Source organism: Engystomops pustulosus, chromosome 3 (genome assembly GCF_040894005.1).
Source record: "Engystomops pustulosus chromosome 3, aEngPut4.maternal, whole genome shotgun sequence".
In the NCBI taxonomy this organism is placed as follows: Eukaryota; Metazoa; Chordata; class Amphibia; order Anura; family Leptodactylidae; genus Engystomops; species Engystomops pustulosus.
Window position 1 is genome coordinate 17,655,143 of NC_092413.1, and position 15,376 is coordinate 17,670,518.

At 43.3% G+C, this 15,376-nt stretch overlaps 1 protein-coding gene across 1 annotated transcript; it reads left to right on the forward strand.

The window, feature by feature from the left end:
* The first annotated feature begins 706 nt into the window (after positions 1–706).
* BATF3 (basic leucine zipper ATF-like transcription factor 3) lies at positions 707–14,479 on the forward strand. Its single transcript, XM_072139469.1, has 3 exons — positions 707–1,163; positions 9,806–9,910; positions 13,209–14,479. The coding sequence occupies exons 1-3, from the start codon at positions 1,077–1,079 to the stop codon at positions 13,395–13,397; spliced, it is 381 nt and encodes a 126-aa protein (XP_071995570.1). The 5' UTR covers positions 707–1,076; the 3' UTR covers positions 13,398–14,479.
* Positions 14,480–15,376: the final 897 nt, after the last annotated feature.

The window sequence follows — 15,376 nt, forward strand, 5'->3', positions numbered from 1 at the left end:
TTCGGGTCTTCCGGCGATTCACTAAGGCAGTTCCTCCGACGTCCACCAGGTGTCGCTGCTGCGCCGAATGCACTGGAGTTCACCAAGCCGGGCTGAGTGAAGGTAAGCGCGTGTCGAGCGACACTTTTTTTTTTTTACATGCGGCGGTTTCTCTGAATCCGTTGGGTTTTCGTTCGGCCACGCCCCCCGATTTCCGTCGCGTGCATGCCGGCGCCAATGCGCCACAATCTGATCGCGTGCGCCAAAAACCCGGAGCAATTCAGGGAAAATCGGCGCAAATCGGAAATATTCGGGTAACACGTCAGGAAAACGCTAATCGGGCCCTTAGTAAATGACCCCCTATGTCTCACTTGCATGGATGATTAAGCGATGTAATACTGTAACTGATGACTTTCTGTCCATTTTCACCGAGATAATAAAGAGGAAGGACCCGTCGGCAGCTCGTCCGATTATCAGTACAAGACACGCGGCGGGTGTCACGGCTAATGTGGAATTTCTGTGTCTTTTTCGTCTCATGTAACACGTATACAGTGAGTAATTCTCAGGTTATGGCGGAGGGCCGAGCACCCATCTCAGTTCCCTGACACTCGCACCACTGTGGTTTCCTCTACGTTTCAAAGGGTTTCCCACGTGACTTACATGAAATGAGCTAAGGTCTTCATTCCAAGAAGAAGCAGAAGCGGCCGCACATCGCCTGCGTCTCCTTCACGACCCTTACTCTGCGTTACCTGGGGCCCCAAGAATCAGGGTGTAGAGGTGCGCTCACTGCTCCCCTTGTGGTGCCTGCACTTACTTTTTATAGGACTTTTTTAGTTTTCTCCCACAACAGCCAAGTTTGTGATTAGATTGGGCTAAATTTGGAAAATTCACACTACAGAATAGGAATGGCCCCTGGAGCATCGATCTCTTAGGTTCCCGGTTTTACGTTGCTGTCGGTCTTTGGTCTTCTTGGAAGTCGCATCTCATCATCATCAGTCTCTGTGGTCCCACCTCTGTCTCCTCCTACCCATGGTCTACCGGTCCTTAAGCCACCCCATGTGTCCCCATTGACTGCTGAGCGTCTCCAAGTAGACAGGATGTCCCAGCCGTCACCCTCTACCAGCAGTTCTTACCCTAGGAGCGCGCACAACACGTCTGGCTCTGAGGCAGACGTCCTATCTCAGGTATATAATATTTTTTTTTTATATATATTTCTGGTATATTTCTGTGTATTATATACATTACTACTATTATATTAATACTTGAATGTATATTATATTGTCTTCTACTATTTTATATCATGAAACCAAGTACAGGCAGTCCCCGGGTTACGTACAAGATTGCTTCTGTAAGTTTGTTCTTAAGTTAAATTTGTATGTAAGTCGGAACTGTATATTTTATAATTATAACCACAGTCACAATTTTTTTTTTTGGTCTCTTTGACAATTGGATTTTAAAAATGTTGGATCGTCATAAGAACCAGGATTAATAATAAAGCTTCATTACAGACACATTAGATAACTGTTACAGCTGATTATTGTAGCCCAAGGATAGAGTACAGTAAATAACTAACATCCAGGGGTCCATTTGTAACTAGGGGTCGTCTGTAAGTCAGGTGTTCTTAAGTAGGGGACCTCCTGTATATTTTTGTGCATTAACCTACTGGTATAATAGATTAATGCTTGATAATTGTGTATTAGCCTTCTTGTATATTATTATGTATTATTCCTACTTGTTTATTATTAAGTATTATTTTAGTATATTTTACCATTTTTATCTTTCATGACTGCTATATTATCGATATATTAGAATTGGCATAGTACTTGGATCATGTACTATTGGCAAATTACATTACTGGCGATATATAAAAATTCCGGAAGCGGCCCACCCTCTTGTCCTCTCGTTCAGTGCACAATAAAGGCAATAAAGCACACAAATATACAAGAAAAACTAAATCCAGCCTATCCCAAGGAGACCTGGTTAATAGAGGGTTTTTTTCCAAAGTTGCATCTAAAATCCTCATACACATCAAGGTAGGAACTTACCTACGCGTTTCGACTCCCTGGAGTTGTAATCATGGTCCTGCCGGTCCATTCCCCTGTGAAGGTGCTACCGAAAAATTGAACAAGTACTACTATATTCCTGAACAGATTACAGTGGATCTCTGGGGGGAGGGGGGGGGGGGGTCACACACATAATTTGGGGCTCCCTTTCACCAAAGAATGATTCCCCAAAGCAGAGAACCCCTTATACTTCTATAACCTTACAAAACCAATTACAAAAGTACAGAAAATCAATTCAATACAGGCAGTCCCTGACTTGAGGACACCCGACTTACAGACAACCCCTAGATCTCTGGATGCTGGTAATTAACTGAACTTTGGCCCCAGGCTGCAATGACAAACATAGGAATAATTAAAGGGGTTGTCCACTTTTAGCAAATACCGTATTTTTCAGACTATAAGGCGCACCATCAATAAATGCCTGCTAAAACGTCTAGCTTCATATATAAGGCGCACCGGATTATAAGGCGCACCGGATTATAAGGATGACTGACCAGCAGGTGGCAGACCTGTGCACAGTTCAAGGCAGCTGTCGTCTGTAAGTACGGTTCATATAGAAGGCGCACTGGACTATAAGGCGCACCTTTGATTTCTGAGAAAATCAAAGGATTTTTTGTGCGCCTTATAGTCCAAAAAATACGGTAACTTGTAAGTTATACAATTTTCCTATATACTTTCTGTATAGTCCTCACCGTTTTCTAGATCTCTGCTTGCTGTCCTGCTATAGAAAGCTTCTATGTTTACTTCCAGTGAATAGAAATCTGACCATGGTCACACAGGTGCACGGCTCGTTATATCACCTGTGATCACGTGTGATACTAACGAGACGTGCACCAGTGTGGCCATGGGCAGATTTCTATCCTCTTTCCATAGCAGGACAGCAAGCAGAGATCTAGAAAACGGTGAGGAGTTGATACAGAAATTATATTGGAAAATTGTCTAACTTTTCCTTATACAAACCATATCAATTTTTTGCTGAAAGAGGACAACCCCTTTAAAAGTGTCTGTAATGAAGCTTCATTGTTAATCCTTTTTTTCATGACAACCCAAAATTATGAAAATTGTCACAGGGGTGAAAAAAATAGTTTATCTGGAGTAACACTGACAAAATATAACACTTTCAACTTACATACAAATTTAACTGCAGAACAAACCTACAGAACTCATCCTGTACATAACCCAGAGACTGTCTGTATATATGTACTCAAAACCGTTCCATTCAAAAATACAACCCATCACGCAGAAAACAAGCCCCGTACAGAATACTATTAGGTCGTTATATAAAACGTTTTGGCTCTTGGATGCTAAGATGAAAAATAAAAATAGCCTGGTGGCACGGAGGCTTAGTGTTTAGCATTACAGCCTTGCAGCGCTGGGGTGCTGGGTACAAGTCCCAGGGTCAACATCTGCAAAGAGTTTTTCCTCTGGGTCCTCCGGTTTCCTCCCACACTCCAAAACATTAGGTTGATTAGATTGTGAGCCCCATTGGGGACAGGGACTGATGTGACAAGCTGTGTGTAGCGCTGCAGAGTCTGTGTGCGCTATATATATATATAAAGAATTATGTTACTATTATACAAGGACTTTTTTTGTGGGACGAGTTGTATTTTCCTATTGTCCCCATTTTAGGGTGAATACAACAACACATTATACTCATTATACAGAAGTTGCATGGGTGCCCGGCGCCATTAAGTTATCTCTCTGCAATCTGTTGATATTACAAGTTGTAGTGCTAAACATTATGTGCCGGTCCATCCCACCCAGCACCTTGTGTAGCTGCACAGCTGGTACTAGCCCAATACTGGGGCTCATTTACTAAGGGTTGCGTTGCTCACTTTCCTCAGACTTTGCACCTTTTTCGGGGATTGCACGGCTCGGACAGGTATTTAACAGGTGTCTGCACTGGGATTGTGTCGCACGCGATCGTATTTTGGCGCAGCTGCGCTGCTTCCATGCGACAGAGATCGGGGGATGTGCCGTCAGACGATCCGACTGATTCGGACTGAGCGCGGGATTTAACTTTCAAATTGTGTCGCGAGATCAAGCACTTACATGCACCAGGAAGAAGAAGGTGAACTGCGGCGGACCTGAGCGGGGAAGCGACACATGCAGGATATCGGGCGCACGGGCTTAGTGAATCGCAGCACAGAGCATTATACATGACGGCATGGTGGCTGAGTGGGTAGCACTTCTGCCTTGCAGAGCTGGTTCGAATCCCACCCAGGTCAACATCTGCAAAGAATTTGTATGTTCTCTCCGTGTTTGCGTGGGTTTCCTCCGGGTCCTCCGGTTTCCTCCCATACTCCAAAACATACTGGTAGATTGTGAGCCCCATAGGGACAGGGACCAATTTGACATGCTTTGTGCAGTGCTGCGTAATCTGATTGCGCTATATAATAAAGCATTATTATTATTACACTAATTTTTATTAACGATAAGGTCATTGAAGTATAATTATATCACCTAAATCTTAGTTAATAGAGGGGGTTGGGGTCCCCTGTTCTGAACTTTCATCTCTTAATCACAGGGAACTGCAGTTACAAAGAACGTCTCCCCCTCTGGAGCACCTTCTTCTTCTTTCATTACTCAGACAGTCTATAGTTTTGAATATGCATGGTGTAATACCTCATTCCCCTCTGGGGGTGCTGCAGGGAAACTGAACACTTACTGCAAGGGTTTTTTTCCCCCAGAGATCATAGATGATCCCAGTGGATTTCAGCAGTACAACGCTTTATGATAATTTTATTAGGATTTTTTTGCTAGGAGGATCAGAGTCTGAAGAAAGGTAATAGCGCCACTACAATCAGAGGGCTGTTTAGGTATTACAGGTCTATATAAATGTAATAACTAGACAATGAGAAAACTTTAAATAGAAAATTTTAGTAGAAGTACAGATTAGAATCCCTTTACAGATTTCTTCAGAAGTCACTTACCTCTACAGTAGGTCTTATCTGTTCCTTGGATCCAGTGTTTTCCATGTCTGCACTTACTTCTATGAATGATCTCAGATAATATCAGTCTGACAGGTGCAGGGGGAGTCCCATCTACACCACAAACAGTTTTCATTCATCTTCGTCCTCCTGAGGTCGGTGTCAGCGCCTCCTGCTCTAACGCAGCGGACGGTTTCATGTGCGTTTCCTAAGAAAAAAGGATTTCTCTGTAATCTGATACAGGGGTTTTCAAGTGAAGCTGTAAAAAAAAAGAATAAAAAAGTAACAAAAAGACAAAAATTGTGAAACCTCAAGGGAATGTCCACTCTTCATCATCACGTAGAGCTCTTATTCATTTCATGGTATGTCTGTATAGTTACCAGAGCTCAGTATTTCTGGTACAGAGCTCCAAATCCGCTGCACGCACACACTGTAAGTAAAGAGGACCTTTCATCACCTTGGTGCTTGGTGGTTACAGTAACAAACGAGCACAGGGCTCAGAATCTACAGGGCTGTACTCAGCTTAGTAGTAACAGTTATCTAGTTAGTGGTTATAGTTCTCTGGTGGGCACACAGCTTAGTGATTATAGTTCTCTGGTGGGCACACAGCTTAGTGGTTACAGTTCTCTGGTGGGCACACAGCTTAGTGGTTATTGTTCTCTGGTGGGCACACAGCTTAGTGGTTATAGTTCTCTGGTGGGCACACAGCTTAGTGGTTATAGTTCTCTGGTGGGCACACAGCTTAGTGGTTATAGTTCTCTGGTGGGCACACAGCTTAGTGGTTATAGTTCTCCGGTGGGCACACAGCTTAGTGGTTATAGTTCTCTGGTGGGCACACAACTTAGTGGTTATAGTTCTCTGGTGGGCACACAGCTTAGTGGTTATAGTTCTCTGGTGGGCACACAGCTTAGTGATTACAGTTCTCTGGTGGGCACACAGCTTAGTGGTTATAGTTCTCTGGTGGGCACACAACTTAGTGGTTATAGTTCTCCGGTGGGCACACAGCTTAGTGGTTATAGTTCTCTGGTGGGCACACAGCTTAGTGGTTATAGTTCTCCGGTGGGCACACAGCTTAGTGATTATAGTTCTCTGGTGGGCACACAGCTTAGTGATTACAGTTCTCTGGTGGGCACACAGCTTAGTGATTATAGTTCTCTGGTGGGCACACAGCTTAGTGATTACAGTTCTCTGGTGGGCACACAGCTTAGTGGTTATAGTTCTCTTGTGGGAACACAACTTAGTGGTTATAGTTCTCCGGTGGGCACACAGCTTAGTGGTTATAGTTCTCTGGTGGGCACACAGCTTAGTGGTTATAGTTCTCCGGTGGGCACACAGCTTAGTGATTATAGTTCTCTGGTGGGCACACAGCTTAGTGATTACAGTTCTCTGGTGGGCACACAGCTTAGTGGTTATAGTTCTCTGGTGGGCACACAGCTTAGTGGTTATAGTTCTCTGGTGGGCACACAGCTTAGTGATTATAGTTCTCTGGTGGGCACACAGCTTAGTGGTTACAGTTCTCTGGTGGGCACACAGCTTAGTGATTATAGTTCTCTGGTGGGCACACAGCTTAGTGATTACAGTTCTCTGGTGGGCACACAGCTTAGTGGTTATAGTTCTCTGGTGGGCACACAGCTTAGTGATTATAGTTCTCTGGTGGGCACACAGCTTAGTGGTTACAGTTCTCTGGTGGGCACACAGCTTAGTGATTATAGTTCTCTGGTGGGCACACAGCTTAGTGATTACAGTTCTCTGGTGGGCACACAGCTTAGTGGTTATAGCTCTCTGGTGGGCACACAGCTTAGTGGTTATAGTTCTCTGGTGGGCACACAGCTTAGTGGTTATAGTTCTCTGGTGGGCACACAGCTTAGTGATTACAGTTCTCTGGTGGGCACACAGCTTAGTGGTTACAGTTCTCTGGTGGGCACACAGCTTAGTGGTTACAGTTCTCTGGTGGGCACACAGCTTAGTGGTTACAGTTCTCTGGTGGGCACACAGCTTAGTGGTTACAGTTCTCTGGTGGGCACACAGCTTAGTGGTTATAGTTCTCTGGTGGGCACACAGCTTAGTGATTACAGTTCTCTGGTGGGCACACAGCTTAGTGATTACAGTTCTCTGGTGGGCACACAGCTTAGTGGTTATAGTTCTCTGGTGGGCACACAGCTTAGTGATTACAGTTCTCTGGTGGGCACACAGCTTAGTGGTTATAGTTCTCTGGTGGGCACACAGCTTAGTGATTACAGTTCTCTGGTGGGCACACAGCTTAGTGATTACAGTTCTCTGGTGGGCACACAGCTTAGTGATTACAGTTCTCTGGTGGGCACACAGCTTAGTGGTTATAGTTCTCTGGTGGGCACACAGCTTAGTGGTTATAGTTCTCTGGTGGGCACACAGCTTAGTGGTTATAGTTCTCTGGTGGGCACACAGCTTAGTGGTTATAGCTCTCTGGTGGGCACACAGCTTAGTGATTACAGTTCTCTGGTGGGCACACAGCTTAGTGGTTACAGTTCTCTGGTGGGCACACAGCTTAGTGGTTACAGTTCGCTGGTGGGCACACAGCTTAGTGGTTACAGTTCGCTGGTGGGCACACAGCTTAGTGATTATAGTTCTCTGGTGGGCACACAGCTTAGTGATTACAGTTCTCTGGTGGGCACACAGCTTAGTGGTTATAGTTCTCTGGTGGGCACACAGCTTAGTGATTACAGTTCTCTGGTGGGCACACAGCTTAGTGATTACAGTTCTCTGGTGGGCACACAGCTTAGTGATTATAGTTCTCTGGTGGGCACACAGCTTAGTGGTTACAGTTCTCTGGTGGGCACACAGCTTAGTGGTTACAGTTCTCTGGTGGGCACACAGCTTAGTGGTTATAGTTCTCTGGTGGGCACACAGCTTAGTGGTTATAGTTCTCTGGTGGGCACACAGCTTAGTGGTTACAGTTCTCTGGTGGGCACACAGCTTAGTGGTTACAATTCTCTGGTGGGCACACAGCTTAGTGGTTACAGTTCTCTGGTGGGCACACAGCTTGGTGGTTACAGTTCTCTGGTGGGCACACAGCTTAGTGGTTACAGTTCTCTGGTGGGCACACAGCTTAGTGGTTATAGTTCTCTGGTGGGCACACAGCTTAGTGATTACAGTTCTCTGGTGGGCACACAGCTTAGTGGTTATAGTTCTCTGGTGGGCACACAGCTTAGTGGTTATAGTTCTCTGGTGGGCACACAGCTTAGTGGTTATAATTCTCTGGAGGGCACACAGCTTAGTGGTAACAGTTCTTCGTAGGCACATAGCTTAGTGGATACAGTTCTCTGTTGGGCAAACATCTTGCTGGTTACAGTTTTCTGGTGGGCACACAGCTTAGTGGTAACAGTTCTTTGTAGGCACATAGCTTAGTGGTTATAGTTCTCTGGTGGGGACACAGCTTAGTGGTTACAGTTTTCTGGTGGGCACACAGCTTATTGGTAACAGTTTTCTGGTGGGCACACAGCTTATTGGTAACAGTTTTCTGGTGGGCACACAGCTTATTAGTTATAGTTCTATGGTGGGCATATGGCTTAGTATAGTTCTCTGGTGGACACACAGCTTAGTGATTACAGTCATGTTGTGGGCACATAGCTTAGTGGTTACCAATCTATGTTGGGCACCCAGCCTATTAGTTATAGTTCTTTATTGGACACACAGCTTATTGGCTACCCTTCTCTGGTGGACACAGCTTTGTATAGTTCTCTGGTGGGCCCATAGCTTAGTGGTTACAGATCTCCGTTGGGCACACATCTTGCCAGTTACAGTTCTCTTGTGGGCACACAGCTTAGTGGTTACAGTTTTGTTGTGGACACTACAACCTGGTCAAGGCTAGGATGCTGATCCCATGGTTGTTGGCTCAGTAGCAATGTCTGAACTCCTCTTACAAACCAGGCTGGTTCTATGCTGTCATATGCCACGTTACATCTGCCCTTGGCTGCCTGCACTCTTCATGGCTCACTGCACACTACAACCACAATATAAAGCGTGCAGTCAGACTCTCTACAAATCTCACCTCTGCACTTGCACAGTCTGGGTAGCATCATTTCACAAGCCGGGATTGACCACGTGTCGTCTATAACATAGTACGGTACAGGAAAAATTGGCGCACACACACAAAACAGCAGAACAACTTATTTTGTTTATCCAGAAGAAGTCCAATTTAAAGATTTCATGACACCATCCAAGGCCGACAGGGGTGGAGAGAGCAACTCCAAACTACTGACCATGGCAACGCCCCATTGTCTATTATATCCGAATGCACAAGAGAATGTTCACTTTAAAGAGGTCCCTGCTGCATACACCCCCTTTAACCAAGGGTAAAAACACTAATCTGGCCCTCAGGAGATTATAGCTTTTAGGAAATTTACCAGTCCCTATGACCGAAAACTTGGCCTGGGTTCACAAATTGCACTTATTACTAGGGGTGTTATTTCCTAGCCCTGTCTTGTCATAGACTAATGGGTCATGGACCCCTTGGAATTGACCTCATGGACAGCCTGACTTTGCCTTTAACCAGTGCCAGGCGTTAGTACTATGACGTGGAATATACTCAGTTATTAGAAATCTAACCCTAATGGATGAAGGTTTCTGTTCCTTTAATAAATATCTCAGATACTAAGAAAAAAATTAAGTAAGATGCAAGTTCCTCAAAAGAACCGAAATCACAAATTATTTCTTCTATTTGAGGTTGAGCTGCAGTACCAGACATGACCCAAGGACAGGTGTGGCGCTGTTCCTGGGAAAATGGATGCAGCGTTTTGTTGTAAATGTAAGAAATATAAACTACTGCGATGTAACAAAATCTCCTTTTCTTTATAGGGCTCTGATGTCTGCAACAGAAAAGTACGAAGGAGAGAGAAAAACAGGGTGGCCGCACAGAGGAGCCGCAAAAAACAGACACAAAAAGCTGACAAGTTACACGAGGTAATGGAGACTGTATTTTGGGGAAAATGTTTATATATTTAAGGCACTACAGCTTGTAAAATGCAAGAGTACTTAGCCTTTCACCGTGAAATACTAAGGCATTTAAAGGAAATCTACTAACAAAATCCATCCTGATAAACCAGGGACACCTAGTTATAGATCCAGGCACCGTGACTGTGGTAATCTTCTTATATGTGTTATCCATGGCCTCCTTCCTTCTAAAATCAACTTTTAAAATTATGCTATTGAGCCAGAAGGGCTCTGGAGGGTGTTACCAGAGCTCCTCCATGCTGTAGCTTCACAGGCTGTTACACTGTCTCCCCTCCCTTGACTCCCTCAGCACTCCCCCCCCTCTGTCTGTCTGTGGTAATCTCACAATGGGAGGAGGGAGTGATCCTGCACAGTGGGGTCTGGTAACAACATGGAGGGGGTCTGGTAAGCTACAACATGGAGGGGGTCTGGTAAGCTACAACATGGAGGGGGTCTGGTAACACCCTCAGAGGCTTGTTAGCATGAATATAAAAGTTGATTTTAGAAAGAAGGAGGCCATGCATAATAAATATAAGATTACCACAGTCATGATGCCTCGATCTATGAGTAATTTCCCTGGTTTATCATGCATCATTCTGACGGTAGATTTCCTGTAAAGAGTTTTTTTTTAATAGCGATGATTCGGTAGAGCCATTGTCACAAAAAGTGGGAGATGGGACATTTCCTTTAAAGAACATGCCACAGCAGCTTTGCAAGTAGCCTTTAACTGAAAGGTCAGACTACACTGAGTTTGTAGTCTGTTGCCATAGAGACAAGTTTATGGCAAGTTTAAATACAAAACAATAACAAGAAAAAAAATCTTCTATTGTATTTTATCTATAGCTTCTATTTAGGCAAACTTGTTCCTTACTTCTTACTAAATTGAGATGAATGAATTATCCAAGATTTGAACTTTCCCTACATTTTTCAAAATTTGTGGCAAAATAGAATCGGTACGAACCAATGATTCTCCATTTGTTCTGGAAATAGTTATTTACTTCCTCATTTCGTGCATTTTTCAACGAATCTTTTTAACCCTAAACCATCGAATAAAATTGTAGTAAATGTACAAACTTAGGTTATTTTATAAATCTCCGGACTAGATGGGGCAATACAAGATCAGACTACAAGATTTGTTTGTAGTCTGTTACCATGGAGTTACATAGGAGCTGAATACACAGTAGTAGGTTTTGAAATGTTTGCAATATTTCGTAATTTTTCCATGCCAATGATCTGTGGTAGGAAGTGAGCCTCCAATTAGGGTTGATGACTTCTTGTAGTGCGCTGTAGATTAGTTATTGGTGATATGTTCCTATGACATATTCCTTCTGTTCTAAGAAAGTGATGGAGCCATAAAGTATCAGCCTGTGTCACTGAGTCTTGAGAGAACATACATTTTTAGAACATTGGTCAATCTATTACGGTGGATTAGTGGTTAGCACTACAGCCTTGAAATGCTGGGGTTCAAGTCCCAGGGTTAACATCTGCAAAGAGTTTGTGTGGGTTTCCTCCGGATCCTCCCGTTTCCTCCCACACTCCAAAACATACTGGTACGTGATTAGATTGTGGACATCATGAGGACAGAGACCGATTTGGCAAGTTCTGTGCAGCGCTGCGTAATCTGTGTGCGCTATATAAATAAAGAATTATTATTATTATTAGAGCTTGTATTCGCCCTCCGCACTTTACTTCTCCAAAACAATGTGTGTAACTATGAACTACAGGGCGGGAAGTGAAGGTGAAAGTAAAAGAGAAATCTACAAAAGTCATATCTGTGCCAAGTAGCATTGACACATCGGGCGAAACCCTGGACTTCTTATATTCCTGTCGACACTTGGGGCAACCCATAAAGTTGGGGGAAATAGTGGGGATAACATTGGTGATTGCCCACGCCTGAATTTGCATGTATTAGCTAACACTGGGGAGGGTGATATAGTGTAGTTTTTATAATAATTTCAGCTGATGTAATACCACCACACGCCAGCCAAATAATCTAAGAACAAAACCACATATAACTAATACTAAGATGTTTCAGTTTGTTTTTGTCGTTTTTTTGGCGTCCCTAGTAAAGTGGGCCATTACCAGTTATATGGCGGTATACTGTCTATATGATGGTATCTGAGGGTATATGGAAGTATACAGTCTACATGATGTGATGAAGTTATATAGAAGTACACTGCCTGTATGATGGTATCTGAGGGTATATGGCAGTATATTTTCTATGCTGTGGTATCTGAGGTTATATGGAGCTATACTGTCAGTATAATGCGGAAATTATATGGAAATGTATTTCCTATGTGATGGTATCTGAGGCTATGGGGCACATTTACTTACCCGTCCATGCGCGTGGCCCGTCCCCGCGATTGCGCCAAAATCCGATCGCGTGCAACACAATCGCCTGCTAAATACCTGTTCCAAAAGCATCGCAAAAACCAGAGGGAAATGCAGCAGCGGGACCCTTAGTAAATAAGCCCCTATATGATGGTATACTGTCTATATGATGGTATCTGAGGCTATATGGTGGTATACTGTCTATATGATGGTATCTGAGGCTATATGGTGGTATACTGCCTATATGATGGTATCTGCAGTTATATGAAGGTATACTGTCAGTATAATGGTACTTGAGGCTGTATGGTAGTATTTTTTCCATATGATAATATCCATATGCCTGTATAATAATAGCTTAGGTTATATAGCGGTATACCAGGGTCCGCCCCATGTTTCAGGAAGCCCCTGTGCGGCAGAGCCTCAGTGGGCCCCTTTGCAGTGAACTCACATTGCGCATTCAAAATTCAGAAAAATAGTCTCCTGTTCCCTAAAATATTCCTTAGTTTATCATTCCAAACAGCCCCCACATGCTTATTTTATATAAAGCCACCCTAACCCCTATGGATTCATTAGATACAGCCCTCCTCGACCCCATGGATTTCTTATGTACAGCCTCATATGGGCCCCCAGTAGCTTAGGGCCCCAGCACCTGCCCGGGTATGCCCAATGCTGGCGCCGGCCCTGTGGTTTACTGTATATATGATGGTATCCAAGGTTATGTGGAGGTTATATGCCTATATGATGGTATCTGTGGTTATATGGAGGTATACTGCCTGTATAATGGTACCTTAGACTGTATGGTAGCATTTTTACATATGATGATATCAGAGGTTATAAAGCAGTATGCTGCCTATATGATGGTTTCTGAGGGTATATGTAGCAATATATAAATATCAAATATAATAGAATAATATACCATTTTTCCTTCATATTGCAGGAATACGAGTGTCTGGAACAAGAAAACTCTTCCTTGAAAAGGGAAATCGGAAAACTCACAGACGAACTCAAACACTTAAGTCAGATATTGAAAGACCATGAGCAGATGTGTCCGTATCTCCACTGCCCTGTGAACTTTGTGACTGTACCTAGGATGACAGACGCCGTAGCCGGGTGCTTGCCCCGATGATTTCCCATCCACCCAACAAGACTCTCTCTTCCATGGAAATATCCCTTTAACAAGGTTCTTCTTCTGGATTGACCATTGGGACTAGAAATAAAGTGTCAAAATCTTCATGTTTTGGTGCATGATGGGACATTTCCTTGGACAAAGTCAATCATTACAGCTGTCATAATTTATGACTTTACTGTATGCAGTAAGCTCATACACTCCCCCTAGTGGTAACAAGAGGCAGACCAAAGTTTATCATACAAAGGAATTTTTTTGTTAATTACATTTTTTTAGACTGAAGACTATTCAAAGAAAACCTAAACCTACAATATACAGATTCAACAAATTTTAATTTGAGGTAAAAATCACTAATCAAGAAGTTTGAGGATCTTGGACAAATATCTGCAGATAAACTCATGGATCAAGTCTAATAAGAATTTCATCTGGTTTAATTTTTAAAATGTATTTACAGTCAATAACATATGTATATTGAAAAGCCTGGGTATACAGCTCCTATGCAGAATTTTGTGTTTCTTATTTAATGACTACAAACCCAGTGTGTAATCTTATAAGGCTTCTAAATTATACATACCCTTTAAGACATAAGTAATAGGGTTATGGTCTGTAAAATGGGGAAAAGAAGACATATTCTTCCAACTGTGTTCAAATTAAGTTTTTGAAACTGAAACCATGTAGAGGCACTAAGTTGGGAAGTCTTACCCAGGTATATTAGGGAATAAAAAGTAATACAGGACCCCCTTCCCTGGATGGAATAGGGCCAAGGGTCCTAATGGGGAAGATACGCTAAGCCTTTCTGTCCTGACACTTTATGGGTGGAGCGGGCGCCGCTCTGAAGTGCAGTCTGTCTTTTGACCATTTCGACTTGACAAAATTTTACCACATGATAATCTACAGAACCATATAAGACCGAGGATGGATGGTATCAGATTCTGGATTTCGCTGGACTCAAGGCCCCTGATCCCCTTTTTACACTAATAGGGATTAAGATCTTGCAGTCATAGAAGTAAAAATACAGTAAACTATTGAAACGTTGATTGAGTGAAGTGACTATTTTTTTGGTATTATGAATATTGTTTCTGTTTTGCACTGAATAAAAATGTGAACCTAAACTTCTATGATTTTCATTGGTTTACTGACAATCGCTGGACTAAATAGGGAACATGTCGGTTCCTGTCAGCAGAGGTTGACATGGTAGTAGGTAGGCCGCTGACTATGATGGCGGAGCATGACACCTTCGGAAAAAGATGAGCAGAGTCAATGAGTGGGAAAGTATCATAGCTAACACGACCTCTGCTGTAACCTCTTGTGATGTCATTACAGACACCTGATAGAAAACCTTTAGTGATGTCATTACAGTCACCTGACAGAAAACCTTTGGTGATATCACTACAGAACATGACAGAAACCTTTGGTGATATCTTCATGTCACCTGACAGAAACTCACTTTTTATGTCACAACAGTTACCTGACAGAAACCTCTTGTGATGTCATGACAGTCACCTGATAGAAAGACACTTAATATGTCACAGCAGTCACCTGACAGAAAACCTCTGGTGATATCTTCATGTCACCCGACAGAAACTCACTTTTTATGTCACAACAGTCACCTGACAGAAACCTCTTGTGATGTCATGACAGTCACCTGATAGAAAGTCACTTAAAGGGAACCTACCACCACGAATCTACCTATTAAGGTAGATTGGGTGGTAGGTGGATCTATAGGATGTAAGGATAGCCCTTTTAGCACTTTTTGATAACTTTTCATGCGCAGACAACAGGTTTGTCGGACGATGATGTAGCTGCGCGCCGAAGATTTCGGGTAGGAGGAACAAAGAGGCTACTGGGGCGTGGAGTAGCCGCGCCATGTAGCCTCAGCTCTGGCTACTCCACGCCCCAGTAGCCACTTTAGAAAATTTACATATTCTCTTAATAAAAGCTGCCAAAAAAGTGTGGGGACATGAGGATTAGCCCTTAAA

Coding starts and splice junctions, on each gene's coding strand:
- BATF3 (XM_072139469.1), top strand. CDS start 1,077: ATGTCCCAGCCGTCACCCTCTACCAGCAGTTCTTACCCTAGGAGCGCG. Junction 1,164..9,805: donor AGGCAGACGTCCTATCTCAG/GTATATAATATT, acceptor TTTTCTTTATAG/GGCTCTGATGTCTGCAACAG. Junction 9,911..13,208: donor AAGCTGACAAGTTACACGAG/GTAATGGAGACT, acceptor TTCATATTGCAG/GAATACGAGTGTCTGGAACA.